General features: G+C 38.7%; 1 protein-coding gene across 1 annotated transcript in view; it reads left to right on the forward strand.

The window, feature by feature from the left end:
* Window positions 1–14,928, forward strand: part of Ddx42 (DEAD-box helicase 42) — a gene marked incomplete at its 3' end in the record, with an annotated part of 28,347 nt that extends 13,419 nt beyond the window's left edge. Inside the window, exons 7-17 of the mRNA XM_021212744.2 lie at window positions 1,379–1,483; window positions 3,195–3,314; window positions 4,134–4,310; window positions 5,749–5,877; window positions 6,587–6,686; window positions 7,184–7,231; window positions 7,873–7,970; window positions 9,567–9,843; window positions 11,035–11,261; window positions 13,522–13,632; window positions 14,827–14,928. Of these exons, the coding sequence (XP_021068403.1) occupies window positions 1,379–1,483; window positions 3,195–3,314; window positions 4,134–4,310; window positions 5,749–5,877; window positions 6,587–6,686; window positions 7,184–7,231; window positions 7,873–7,970; window positions 9,567–9,843; window positions 11,035–11,261; window positions 13,522–13,632; window positions 14,827–14,928 (1,494 nt within the window). The remainder of the gene's footprint in view (window positions 1–1,378; window positions 1,484–3,194; window positions 3,315–4,133; window positions 4,311–5,748; window positions 5,878–6,586; window positions 6,687–7,183; window positions 7,232–7,872; window positions 7,971–9,566; window positions 9,844–11,034; window positions 11,262–13,521; window positions 13,633–14,826) is intronic.

Here is a 14,928-nt window from a genome sequence, read left to right on the forward strand (position 1 = left end):
CGAGTGCTGGGATTAAAGGCATGCGCCACCACCACCCGGCTTTTCCTTTGTTTCTAACTGATACAGTTTCATAGTTTGAAATCTTTATTTCTGTTAAGTGGTTGGATCAGAAATTCCATGAGGCATTCATAACATATAAACTAGCTCACTGTAGTCTCAATACTTACTAGACAGAGGCAGGAGGATAGCCAAGAGTTTGAGGTCAGCCTAGACTGCATAGTGGTTTGCAACTTAGCTTTGTTTACTAAATGAGACTATTTCAAAACCAAAAAGGCTTACTGTAAACAGTTGTGTACTATAAAAAGAACATTTGGGGCTGAATATTTAACTCAGTCGGAAGAGTAACTTGCCTACCATTCACAAGGCCTGTTGTTTAATCCCCAGCATTTCATAAAACCGTATGTGGTGCATGTCTTGAGTTCCAGCACTATCAAGGCCAGCCTGGGCTGCACATTAAGACACTCTCTCAAAAAAAAAAAAAAACAGTCAAAAGAAATCAGCCAAAATAGGCTTGGTTGTTAATTTTAATAAGTTATGTGAGCAATTTTAGAGCTTTATAGATTTTATTTTTGGAATTGTTGAAGTTATTTAGTGGCTAAGAGCACCTGCTGCTCTTCAGAGGATCTGAGTGTAGGTCATTGCACCCACACCCATACCAGGCAGCTCATGTATAAACCTAGTTCCAATGACTGTGGTGTCCTGTTGTAGCTTCCCCAGGCATCTGCACATATGGGACATTCACTCTCACAGACACCTACATAGAATATAGAGAGTTTTATATTTTTTAATGATGTGTGTATGTGGTGGGGATGGTATGTGCACATGAGTGCAGAGTCCAAAGGACAGAAGAGATCTGGTGTCTCTAGAGTTAAAAGAGGGTGGATGTTGGAAACTGAAGTTGGATCCTCTGCAAGAGCCATTTCTCCAGCCCTAATTCCATGCTTTAAAAAAAAAAAAAATTAGAATTCCTTCTCAAGACAAACAAACCTATCTCTAAGGGAAATACTGATATGTTTTTAAATGCTTGGACCTGGATGAGTTACTTAATCCTAAGCATAAATGTTATTTGTAAAATAATTTCTTTTTAAAATTTTTTCCTCTGAGACCTTTAGTACTACAGCCATTCTTTATTCTTCTGCATGTTATTAAAGTCTGAGATGTTTGTGGAAAGTAGACTGGTGTCTGTTTTGAAAGTAGGAGTTGGAAAAAATATAGGCTGTACTTTTTAAGAGTGTGTCAGGAATAAATGAATTCATTATCTTTCTAGAAAGAATGCCTTTGTTTTTATAATATTTGTAAAAAGTTATCTTACATTAAAATCAAACTTACAGGATTGACTCTTGAATTCTAGACTAACTTTGAATAATTGGACCTGCAGATTGACTATCCACCATTTGAAAAAAATTTTTACAATGAACATGAAGAGATAACCAACCTCACTCCACAGCAGTTAATAGACCTGAGGCATAAACTCAACCTTCGGGTAAGAACCATTACGCAAGTATTCTCGCATCAGTGTTTATACAAGTTTAGAATTTATCCAGATAGCAATCCTAGATTTATTTACTAGGGAGAATAATAATTATAGCCCTAGCGTTTGTGTGTCTTGGATTTGATTGTTTTAGCCCTAGAGATGATATTTTAGAAAGATTATTTTGGTTTTAACTTTTCCTCTTTTAAAAACATTGTGTGTGCACATATGTGTGTAGATATGGGGGTGCTTTCGGATGTCACCTTGCAGATGTTGGCTCTCCTTCCAGCTGTGACTCCTGGGAATAGAACTCACATTGTCAGGCTTGATGACGAGGGCCTTTACCTGCTGCTGAGTCTTCTCACCAGCCCTACATCTTGTTTTGCACATTCAGTCAACTTTGTACTGAGTTAGGTAGACTAAGAATAAAAAAATAGGAAACACATCTTCAGAGGCAGGAAGTAGAATTAATAATAGATATGAACAATCCATGAACTGTTAGAATATTTTGAGATTATGATATATTTTCTTCAGGTTTTATATGATGTGTTTTTTAAAATAGTAAATGAGAAGGCTGGAGAGTTGGCTTGGTGCTTGCTGCTTAATCATAAGAACTGAAGTTCAGCTGTTTGCACATAAGCTAGGCATCCCACAAATATCTGTATTCAAGCTCAGAGGGCTTAGACCTCTGAATGAACAAACACACACACACACACACACACAAATAAAGTCTACTTTAAAAAAATTCAAATAAATCACTGACTTTTAAAAACATTCACGCACTAATTTTACAATAACACTTTAAATTGCCACCAACAAATTGAGTTGCCCATTTACCATATTATTTGAAATGTTTTTAATATGTTAAGGTCAAATAGCAGAGAGGATATGTTGGTTTGTTCTGGTGTGAATGACTGGTTTATTTCTGCTTTAATAGTTGCTACATAATGTTTAAAAACTTGAATTTTCAAAGATATAATAGTATGTATGTGTGTATATGTATGCACAAATACATGTTTGCACTCCTGATGAAGTTTCTAAGAAGTTATTAGTATCTTCTTCCCCAGATAAAGGTCTTCAGTTTTATATACATATATACATATATGTATATATATATAAAATAAAGTCCTCGTTGGAAATTATGAGCACCCTGAAAGAAGCAATAAGAAGTTACTACTGCTATACAGACACAACAGAGATCAGTAGTTCTCCTTGTGGGACCCAGTTGAAGCAAGGCTTGATGGTGACTAGGCCATCACTAAGAGAATCATTAACTCTTGAGAAATCAGTAGGTTTCATCTATACAAACAGTAGTGATAGTTGTGTTTTAATCTTATTTGCAGTTTTAATTTATCTTAAATTGAATCTTAATTTTTTTGTCATCCCAGTTAATGTTTATTCAACTTGGTAAAAAGAATGTTGATGACTTTTTCAGTTAGTTAAATAATTTGTTTCCATTTCTCATGAGAAAATTAATTTTGAGGTAGTTCTGTGTACTTAATCATTTAAAATTGTGTGGTGGGATTATGTCAGGAATTCTTACCGTGGTTTCTTTTGCACAAGGCCATCGTGTTCAAGGTTTGACCATTTTTGGTGTTTTTGCTTACACACCTGCATTTTACTCTTTATTCTAGCTAAAGTGCTTGATCTGAGTGTACTGTTGAACTGTAAATGCTCTGTAAGTAAAAGTACCGGTCTTCCTGGGGATTGTCTTTGTCTCTAGGTCTCTGGTGCTGCACCTCCCAGACCAGGAAGTAGTTTTGCTCATTTTGGGTTTGATGAACAACTTATGCACCAGATTAGGAAATCTGAGTACACACAGCCGACCCCAATACAGTGTCAGGTGCGTATAGCGTTGTGGGTGGGGATGGAAAGCTCTGGAACTTATAAAGATCGTACAAAAAGGAGAAGTTTTAGAAGATGTTTTTGTACCTGTTAAATACATTGAAAATGTGGTATGAAGAAGATACTTTTTTTTCTTTTTTTTTTTTTTTGATTTTTCAAGACAGGGTTTCTCTGTGTAGCCCTGGCTGGCCTCGAACTCAGAAATCCGCCTGCCTCTGCCTCCCGAGTGCTGGGATTAAAGGTGTGTGCCACCACGCCTGGCCTATTTTGTGCTTTCAATGACTAGAATTCCTTTGTAAATGACATGAAATTTTTTCATTTATTACTGTGACGGAATTTATGAATTCCTTTACAAAAGAGAAATTCTTATATATAAATGAAGTGATCTATTTATTTTCCAGGAGAGAACATTAGAAAAAAATATATTTTATGTATAGAGTATTTTGCTTGCGTTTTCCATTATGGGGTACCATGTGGGTGCTCAGTATTGAACTCAGGTCTTCTAGAAAAGCCAGCAGTGATCTTAACCACTGTATCATCTCTCCAGCCCCATACAAAGTTTTTAATAACTCCCTTTATACATCAAGTTTTTATTTTGATATAGCGATACAAATGGGAGTCATCGTTTTGTTTTGTTTTTTTAATAAATGATACCTTGGTTTAATAAATCAAGTTGATGGGAATGTCAGGATTCAGTTAATGTTCATGGCCCAGAATATTTTTTGTCCCATTGGAAATGTCATTTGTAGTCATTTTTCCCAAGACATTAGTTCATCTTTAGAATTGAGTGTATATACCTTCTCTTCTTCTTCTCTAGGGTGTACCTGTAGCACTAAGTGGGAGAGACATGATTGGTATTGCTAAAACAGGCAGTGGGAAAACTGCAGCCTTTATTTGGCCCATGTTGATTCATATAATGGATCAGAAGGAATTGGAACCAGGTGATGGACCAATTGCAGTTATTGTGTGTCCTACTAGGGAACTTTGTCAACAGGTATGTGCTTTGTATAAAAGGCCCCTTTCTACTTTTAGACTAGCAAGGGACAGTGAGTAGAATGATCTATGAAGTTTAGTTATTGTTGCTTGGAGGTGCATGCTTGACACATGCATACATGTGGGGTCATATAAGAGAAGTCTACAGTTGACTTTTGGGTGTCTTCCAGGATTTATCTTCCCATTTGCTGAGCTAGTACTGCTAGTTTGGCTTGAGGTTGTTCCACATATTCTGTCTCTACCTCCTGGGTGCTCCTGGGGTCATTGGCAGCGCACCAGTCCTGCTAGCTTTTATGTGGGTTCTAGAAGGCTGAATGTCATTCCTCACACTTGCATGGCAAGTGTTTAACCCATTGAACCGTCTCCCCAACCTCCTCCAACTTTTGTTTTAAATATGATAAAATTATATATAAAATTGGCCGTCTTAACTAACCCATTTTAAGTATCTAGTCAGTGGCTGACATTAAGCATATTCACATTATTATCTTCCCTGTGAAGTTTTGAGAAATGTTAACATATTTTCCGTTATAAGGGTAACAATTTTTTTTTAAACTCTCAAGGGTGTGTGGGTATTGTTGTAATTGTTTATATTATAAGCTCACAGTGTTTTCTGTATAGTGAATTTAATTTTCTTGGTAAATAGACTGGATCAAGAAGAAGATGAATGATGCAAATGAAGACCATAGCCTTGTTTTATGATTAAGCTGGATGTAGTAGGAAATGTATTTAATCCCAGCACTTGGGATGCTGAGGCAGGAGAATTTTCTGTCTTTGAGGCCAGCCTGTTCTACATCGCAAGCTCCAGACCAGACAGAAATACATAGAGAGACTCTGCCTCAAAACAAAAAAAAAACAAATGAAAAAGAAACAAAAGAATTATGTATTATGTTTTTCCTTTTTCCTTTTCATTTTTTTAAAAGATTTATTTATTTATTATATGTAAGTACACTGTAGTTGTCCTCAGACACCCCAGAAGAGGGCATCAGATCTCATTATGGATGGTTGTGAGCCACTGTGTGGTGGCTGGGATTTGAACTCAGGACCTTTGGAAGAGCAGTCAGTGCTCTTAACCACTGAGCCATCTCTCTAGCCCCCTTTTTCATTTTTTATATGGTTGTTATTGTTTTGGTGGTTGTTTGTGTGTGTTTTTTCAGTAATAGGAATCAAACACAGACTTTGAGTTATATGCCCAGCCTTCTTCTGTTTGTATCTTCCCATTTTTTGTTTTTGAGATTGTGTCTTAAGTTACCTGGGCTAGACTCAAACTTGCTATCTTTCTGCTTTAACCACCTAGTTAAACTATATAAGCCTATACCACTAGGTACAGCTACATTTTGATTTTCTATAGTAGTATATACTGTGTTCTAAGAACTCTGTTTTGAGTAATGATAAAAGTATTTTTAAAGCTTACAGTTTTTAAAATATTAACAACTTTTTAGATCCACGCAGAATGTAAGCGGTTTGGGAAAGCGTATAATCTTCGATCAGTGGCCGTGTATGGAGGAGGGAGCATGTGGGAGCAGGCCAAGGCCCTTCAGGAAGGGGCCGAGATTGTTGTGTGTACCCCAGTAAGTATATCTTGTATTCAAATACGTTCTCAAGCTCTCTTGATTCAGAAAACATGATTGCTTTCGAGGGAATTCCCTCTAAATATGGGAAAGCTAGGCTGGGATTATCCTGTGGGTAAGCAACCTTTGGTCTTGGTTTCATTATGATCAGTTGACTAAACGGCAGTCTAGTTATAATATCCATGACCAATGTATCAGCAGCTACAAGTTCCTATTTTAAACAGATTTTCTTAGGCTCTCTTAAAAGCTGGGTCTGTGGTTACCAAGAACATGAGGAACCATAGAGATACTCCGATAATGGTTACACCTGCCAGAGGATGTAGGGTAGACATAAAACTCCTCCATAAGTTTTTACATCTTTTCAGAGCATGTTACAAGAATGGTTCCGGCCCATTTGCCCATAGAATTTAAACTGTAATTAATGTAAAGGAAGAATTGAGTCTTCAGAATTCTATTCTCACTAAGTATGGTGGTGCATGCCTTTAGTCCTAGCAGTTAGAGGTAGAGGCAGTCAGACCTCTGTGAGCTTCAGGCCATCAGTGAATAGCACCCTGTCTCAAAAGTGCTTTTTCTATTTTCTGGGTTTGGTATAGAAAGACTGTCAGATCAGTTTGGTTCAAGACCAAAGAATTGACACTTTTCCAAGAATATAACTAAAGAATGTCTTTGGATGCCTTTGATTATACTATTCATTTTGTGAATCTCACAGGGTCGACTGATTGATCATGTGAAGAAAAAAGCTACTAATCTTCAAAGAGTCTCTTACCTTGTGTTTGATGAAGCTGATCGAATGTTTGACATGGGGTTTGGTATGCCTTGAATATTAGCTTCTTCTATCCCTATTCTCAAGTTAGTTTTTGCCATATCTTTGTAGAGTTAACCAGTACTGTACATCATAAAAGAAGTTAAAAACTCTTCAGGGTTTCAAATGAAGGGATAGACGAAGCCATAAACCATCGTGGTTTTCTGAAGAGAAGTGTACACGTCTTGACTGTGCTAAGAACTTGCACGGGGGCTAGGGCAGAAGGAATGTTTCCTCTGTTCTTCACTCTTACTCACAGGCCTTTGAAGGTTAAAGTCCATATTCATGGATAGGTGAATATTAAGTCATCCAAGGTCCTTTTCTTAACCAAGCTGAGCAAATTTCTAAATAACTATTATCTACCCAGTTCAGCTATATTGATGTTTTTTTGAAATTTCATACTGAATTATATCTATGAGTTTCAAAGCTTTTTTTATCCTTGAGATTTGTCGGGTAGATTTTTACACCTGTCTGTGTGTTGATTACTGTTCTGTTTTTTTTCAGAGTATCAGGTTCGGTCCATAGCAAGTCATGTTCGTCCTGACAGACAAAGTATGTATGAAGCAGCTTTATACTAAAACTATATTCAAAATGAACTCTGATTTTTATAAGTACTCACAGTTATGTAAGCAAAAATTGCTATGTATGTCCTGGTGTACTGCAAAGAGGAGAGTTAATGACATTTATTTGAGCTAAAAAGACCTTAGACATCATCAGATGTGAGGTGTGTTTTGTTGTTGTCTGTTGTTTCGAACCTCTGGTGTCAAGGATGTTAGACAAACACTCTACCTCTCTAAGCTGTATATGTATATCCAGCCCCCTTTGTAGAGTCTTGCTAAACTGACTAGGCTATCCTTGAACTCACTATAGCCTAGGCAGCCATAAACTTGCAGTACTCCTTCATGCTTCCTCCTCCAAAAGGCTGGGATTGTGGGTTCATGCCACCAGGCCCAACAAACACACTGCTCACTTTTTATTGGTGCTAAAGCTGAATTTAAATAATTTCCTGCAGTGTAAATCTGCTGATTGAAAATTAAAGTCTTCCTGAACCATTATGGCAACTCATTTCTTGATTGAAAATGAAGTTTAAAATAAAAAATCACTTTTATTTAGTGGATCAGTTACATTACAGAAGCTGAAAAGAGTGAATTCAGTAAGAAATGATTTTTAACAGAATTTGCTTTATCTCTTAGCTCTCTTATTCAGTGCAACTTTTCGAAAAAAGATTGAAAAGTTGGCCAGAGACATCTTGATTGACCCTATTCGAGTGGTGCAGGGAGACATTGGAGAGGTAATCCTATATAAGGCAGGGTGGGTCCTGGGATTTATTTCTCATAAGGACGTGGAATTTAATTCTTAAGTAATAATTGTTCTGTTTTAGATTTTTTTTTTTAATTTTTTTAAAATGGTTTGTTTATTTTTATTTTATGTATGTTGGTGTTCTCCTTGCTTGTATGTGTGTGTCAGTGTTGGATCCTCTGGAACTAGAGTTACAGATAGTTGTGGACTGTTGTGTGAATGCCGGGAATTGAACCTTGTCTTTTGAAAGAGCAGCCGGTGTTCTTTTTTTTGTTTTTTTGTGTTCTCTTAGTTTTTTTGAGACAGGGTTTCTCTGTGTAGCCCTGGCTGTCCTGAAGCTCACTCTGTAGACCAGGCTGGCCTCAAACTCAGAAATCTGCCTGCCTCTGCCTCCCGAGTGCTGAGATCAAAGGCCACCATGCCCAGCTGCAGCCAGTGTTCTTAACTGCTGAGCCATCTCCACAGCTCCTGGATTTGTTTTAAGATATACAAGTTAAGGGAATAGTGCAAACAAGAGTGGCACAAAACCTTTTTTTTTTTTTTTTTTTTTGAGACAAGGTCTCACTATGTAGCTTTGGCTGTCTTGGAACTCACTATGTAGACCAGTAGACCATGCTGGCCTTGAACTCAGAGATATCCCTGTTTCTGCCTTCTGAATGCTGGGACTAAAGGCATGTGCCACCACGCCTGGCTTTTTCCACAAAAGAACTGGGTGGTGGTGGCACACTTCTTGAATCCCAGCATACAACTGAGTGAAGAGAAGTCAAGGTGGGAACCTGGATCCGGCAAAGGCCATGAAGGAATACTGCTTTTGGCATGCTTCCCATGGCTTGCTCAGCCTACTTTCTTATACAACCCAGAACCACCTACCCAAAGGTGGTACCACCCCAGAGGGCTGGCCTCTCCCCTCTCAATTAGCAACCAGAAAATACTCCACAAATTGCCTACAGGCATTTTGTCAATTGAGGTTCTTCCTCTGAGATAACTCTAGCTTGTATCAATTTGACAAAAACCCAACTAGGACAATAGGGTTTTTGACACATAATTATAAATATTTATGGGATATTATGTGGCATTTCAATTCATGTATGTAATGTGTATTTAGCATATCTAACACCTCAAATAGTAAATCCTTTCTTTGTGTTGGAAACAGATCTTTATTAAAATATGTATTTATTAGTCAACCATATCTATAACTTCTCATAATTGTTTTTAAAGTTTCTGAGTGGTAAGCACCTTTATATGTCTGGTTCTTATTTTTAATGTACTTACATATAAAAATTCTGGTTGACAGTGAGTGGGCAAGACACTGAAAAGTACTCCTGAGGGAATAATAAAAATAGGTTTATGACAATCATTGTAGATTATTTTGGCATACAAATTAGAAATGAACATACGGGGGCGGGGGTTGGTGTGCAAGGTGCTTTAAAGGAATAGTAAGTTTTAAGCTATATTTGACAAACTAAAGGAAACCCCAAAGATAACAGGGATTGTCCAGAGCTATTCCCATGCAGGTAGAATATATAATACCTAGTCTTTTAAGTTTCCTGTGGCCCCAGTCATAACTGGTTATTTCATTTCCTCTCAGGCAAATGAAGATGTGACCCAGATTGTGGAGATTCTCCATTCTGGACCCAGTAAATGGAACTGGCTTACTCGGCGTCTGGTAGAGTTTACTTCCTCAGGGAGTGTACTCTTGTTTGTTACTAAGAAAGCCAATGCTGAAGAACTAGCCAATAACCTTAAGCAGGAGGGTCATAATCTTGGTCTGCTCCATGGGGACATGGATCAGAGTGAAAGAAACAAGGTTATTTCAGATTTTAAGAAAAAGGACATCCCCGTCCTGGTGGCCACTGACGTTGCAGGTAAGAGTATGAATTTCATCATAACCCCAGCCTTTATTTTATGGGTGTTGCCCTACCCTGTAATGAGACCTGTAGAGCGCAGTGGCTCTGGTCACCTTCACTTACTGTTCTGGTCATCAGAGTACCCTTGCAGCCAGAGGATGCCTTGAGGGGAACAGTTACACCCTCATGTCCACTGCAGTGTGTATCTTAAATTAGTAATACAAGCTTTGGCTTTACTCTGTTAAGTTTAGCAGCTACCCTTAAGATCTAGTATTTTGGACCTGTAAGATGGTTCACTGAGTACTTGCCAACCAGTCCTGACAGCCTGAGCTTAGTACTCAGGACTCAAAGTGGAGGGAAAAACCTGACCCCACAAGTTGTTTTCTATCCTCTATACATAAGCTGTGATATATATATGCATACAAACACACATACAGGTTCTGGGTACTGAACTCAAGTCCTTACACAAACATGATACTACTAAGTGAATTATAGTCCTTAAATGGTTAACTTGTTTGGGGTTGGGGAGGGGGTTGTTTGTTTTCTTTTTGTTTGGGGTGGGGTTGTTTTGTTGTCTTTTCAAGGCAGGGTTTCTCTGTGTAGCCCTGGCTGTCCTTATGTAGACCAGGCTGTCCTCAAACTCGGAGATCCACCTGCCTCTGGCTCCTGGGCACTGGGACTGAAGGTGCGCACCACCACGCCTGGCTTTTGTTTTATTTTTGAGATGAGTTCTTATGTATAGCCCAGGCAACCTTGAACTCCAATTCTTCTGCCTACCTCTCTCAAGAATTGGAATGGCAGGTGTGATTCCAGGAAAATTATCCACAGTATTTTTTGATATTTATGTTACTCCCAAAAGAGAGAACTACTTTTTTTTTTAATATTTATTTATTTTATGTATGTGAGTACATTGTAGCTCTCTTCAGACATACTAGAAGCCATTACAGATGGTTGTGAGCCACCATGTAGTTGCTGGGAGTTAAACTCAGGTCCTCTGGAAGAGCAGTCAGTGCTCCTAACTGCTGAGCCATCTCTCCAGCCCCCGTGAACTACTTTTTATTCTTGGCTTCATATCCATGAGCTTGCCTAGGTATGGAAAATGCACATTCTTACAAATCTAGTGTTTCTAGTTACTTTGATTTTTTTTTTTTTTCCCTTCTCCTTAACTGTAGATAAAATGTAAACGAAACTCAATACTTTCTGTTTCAGCCCGTGGTCTGGATATTCCTTCAATTAAGACAGTCATTAACTATGATGTAGCACGAGACATTGATACCCATACTCATAGGATTGGCCGAACAGGAAGAGCTGGTGAGAAGGGTGTAGCCTATACCTTACTGACTCCAAAGGACAGCAATTTTGCTGGTGACCTTGTACGGAACCTGGAAGGAGCCAACCAACATGTTTCTAAAGAACTCTTAGATCTCGCAATGCAGGTAAGGGTTAGGCACTTAAAGTTTATAGAAACAATGCAACTGAGTAAGCAAGTTAACAGGCAAGGGAGGGGACACAGGAGCCTGAAAAGAGGACGGGCAGAAAGGGCTGGCTACTGTGTAGACTGGCACCATGGGATGTCACAGCTCATGTGTATGTTCTTTCTATACTTTCTGTTGAAAAACTGCTCCTTTCTTTGGGCTAAAATCTGTTTCTTTAGTATCTACTTGCTCCATAGCACACTTTTATGAGTAAGTTTAATGTCAGAAGATGCCCACTATTCTTGCCCATTCCTCTTCCCCAACTCTTCTCTTTTTGAGGGCTAAAAAATATTTGTTTATTATGTAAACAATTGTGTGATTATTTGTTTTTGTTTTTGCTACTAGGCATTAAATCCAGGGTTTTTTGTACATGCTAGGCAAGTGCTCTACTATTGAACTACACCCCTTGACTCTATGACATGGGCTTTAAGTATTTCTTACATATTGACATTTCACATCTGACCATACTGATTACCCACTTCCAGATATGCACTATTCCAAAACTAAGTAAGATACTGTGCCAAATTATACCTTGAATCACTTATTCTGTACAGTTCTCAAATAACAAGTGGATTCAGGAGTTTGTTTTTTATCACCAGGCTAATGATTAAACTCGGGTTCTGTGGGTACTAGGCACACATTCCTCAAGACAAGTTCTGATTGTAGAAGTATCTGTTTGACTCAGGCCAGTCTATTTGGCTGTCTTAGCTGTATGCAGCACAGCTGGGCTGTCAGGAATAATCTTGTTTGTAACTCTAGTGGTAAGGAGCTGCAGTGCAGAAGAAAGGAGAATGATCTTTTTTACCCTTTCCTTGATACAGAGCAAAATAAACTAAAATTTGAAGGGTATAGTTTGCATAGTGTTTTCATATGCCTTTTCTGTGTTTTGGGCTCAGTACCTTTTCAAGCCTGCCGTACTTAAGTAGTCTGTAAGTCTCAGATGAAGCTTTAACTCTGCAATGTTTGCATTCTGCTTGCTTGTTTGCTGTTTTGAGGCAGGGCTTCACTACGTGGCCCTGGCTATCCTAGAACTCACTATGTAGATCAGGCTGGCTTTGAACATCCACCTGTCTTTGCTTTCCAAGTGCTAGAATTAAAGGTGTGTACCACCATGCCTGTGTAAAGTCAGTTCTTAATAAGCCTTTTTTCATCTAGCTTTCTTTTTCCTTCATTTCTCAATATGTCTGTTCTTTATAAAGCTTTGCTTCTAACTGTAAGTTTGTGTCCAGAAGGAGGATTGAGTCATAGTTCCCAACCTATGGGTCACAATCCCTTAGAGGGGGGTCAAATGACCTTTCACAGGAATTACCTAGGACCATCAGAAAACACAGATGTTTATATTATGATTCATTACAATAGCAAAATTACAGTTACAAAGTAAGAACAAAATAATGTTGTGGTTGGGGACACCCCAACATAATGACTGTATGAAAGGGTTCAAGCATTAAGAAGGTTGAGAAGCCCTAGGCTGTAAAAATAAAGCACAGGCCTAAAGTGATGGCTCCGTGGTTGAAAATACTTTCTTACTGCTCTTTCGGAAAACCCTGGTTTAGTTCCCAGCATCCACATTATTAGGTGGCTTACAACCACCTGTAACTCCCATCCCAGGAGATTTCAATGTCCTCTGCAAACACAAGGTATGTACCATGCACTTGGTGAACTTAAACTCACACAGACAGATACACACTCACTAATAATACTAAATCATTTTTTACAAAAGGAAATATAAATCATTTTCCTCTCTAAAGTTAGACATGGCCAATGTAAAATAGTTATTTCATATTTTATGTTTACTAATCACTGTACTTCCACAAAGCTCTGGAAGACGGAATAACAAGGGACACCTTAGATAAGCACCTAAGCACATTGATAAATTTGTTATGTCAAGCTCTCAAAAAGAGGGCATATTGTAGTTCGGGATGTGGCTTGTTGTTCCAGTGCTTCCCTGGTGTGCTTGAAACCCTCAATTCAATCCCTGTTGGCATGTAAACTGTACATGGTGGGAAATACTTCTAATCCCAGTCCTTAGGAAGTGTAGTGGAAGGTACAGAAATTCAGTCATCTGTGTCCTCAGAAGGCCAAGACAGGAACTTTACTATGAATGGTCCCTCTCCTCAGAAAAGCATCAGCTAAAGATGAGCAAAGCAGCTCTTACCTACCTAAGTCTGTAACCCTGTCTGCTTCTCTTCTTGGGATTAACCTTGAATTGTGTCCTTTGCAGAATGCCTGGTTTCGGAAATCTCGCTTCAAAGGAGGGAAAGGCAAAAAGCTGAACATTGGTGGAGGAGGCTTGGGCTATAGAGAGCGGCCTGGGCTAGGCTCTGAGAATTCGGTGAGTTCATTCTATAGCAGTACTCTAGGGATAGGCCCTAAGTCTTAAATTATGGTGAGTTGCTGTATCTGAGAGCCTCCTGTGCCCCAAATCCTGTCATTCAGGGGATGTGCATGTACTGTGCTGATAGGAGTCAGTGTGGTGCTGTTTCACAATGAAACTGCCATGGGAGAAGCATGTGTGTGCTTGGCTGACTAGGCCTGCTCAGGAAGTTAGTCTAGCTTTAATGGATCTCAAATTGCAATGTCCTACTGTCAGGGGACCCAGCTGATTATATATGTATATAATTTTGCCCCAAATGTTTGGTTTGGTATGGTGTGGGTTTTTTTGTTATTGTTTTGGCCTTTTTGGTTGGTTGGTTTGGTTTTAGCCATCCTGGAACTTGCTCTGTAGACCAGGCTGGCTGTCCTTGGAGATCTATCCACCTTCACCTCTGCTTCCACCTCCTAGGTGCTGGGATTAAAGGCGTGTGCCACCATTGCCCGCCTTGCAGTAGTCTGTCTTTAAAAGCCTCTCTATACTGGCCTAGAATCTGTTGTTTGGGAAACACTAAGAGGGTCACTTAGCTAGAACTGTACTCAGAAATAGTCTCTACACTGAAAATTTTGGTTAGAAGGATTTGAGGAGATAAGATGGTCTCACATTGCATAAAGCACTCTTTCACTGGCTTGCCTGTTCGTTGTCATAGCGATTCTCAAAGCTAGGAGCAAAGCTGTCAGTATACTTGGATGGAGCATTAGTGTTAATTTGGCATCACTGGATATACAGTATTCCATACCATATCACGTTAATGTTGATTGTGGAAATATTAGTGATTCGTGGGGGTTATTAAGCACTTTAAATAAGCTGGGGCCATTCCAAATATTTCCGGTTTTAGCCAGTATAACTTAATAGAATGTTGATATAATATGCACTCATATCATTGATAGAGTATATAATCATGTACTACACAGTCACAAAACAATTGCATTCTGATCATTGGAGTAGCTTCCCAGAAATAAATGTGCTAGATTGAGGGACTTAAGCGTTTTTATATACCTCTTTATTATTGCATCTTTTCTCACAAAGGAAGTAACTTCTAAAAATACCTGGTGCCTGCTGCAGCCCTGAACCCAGGGTTTCAGTGTGATTGGACTGTGTGCTGCAATTGCTTTTCTAATAAGTATGCTTGCTTTTTTTTTTTTTTTTTTTTAGGACCGAGGAAATAACAACAATGTAATGAGCAATTATGAAGCCTACAAACCCTCTACAGGAGCCATGGGAGATAGGCTCACAGCAATGAAAGCAGCTTTTCAG

This window comes from Mus pahari, chromosome 14, assembly GCF_900095145.1.
Source record: "Mus pahari chromosome 14, PAHARI_EIJ_v1.1, whole genome shotgun sequence".
NCBI classification, from domain to species: domain Eukaryota; kingdom Metazoa; phylum Chordata; class Mammalia; order Rodentia; family Muridae; genus Mus; species Mus pahari.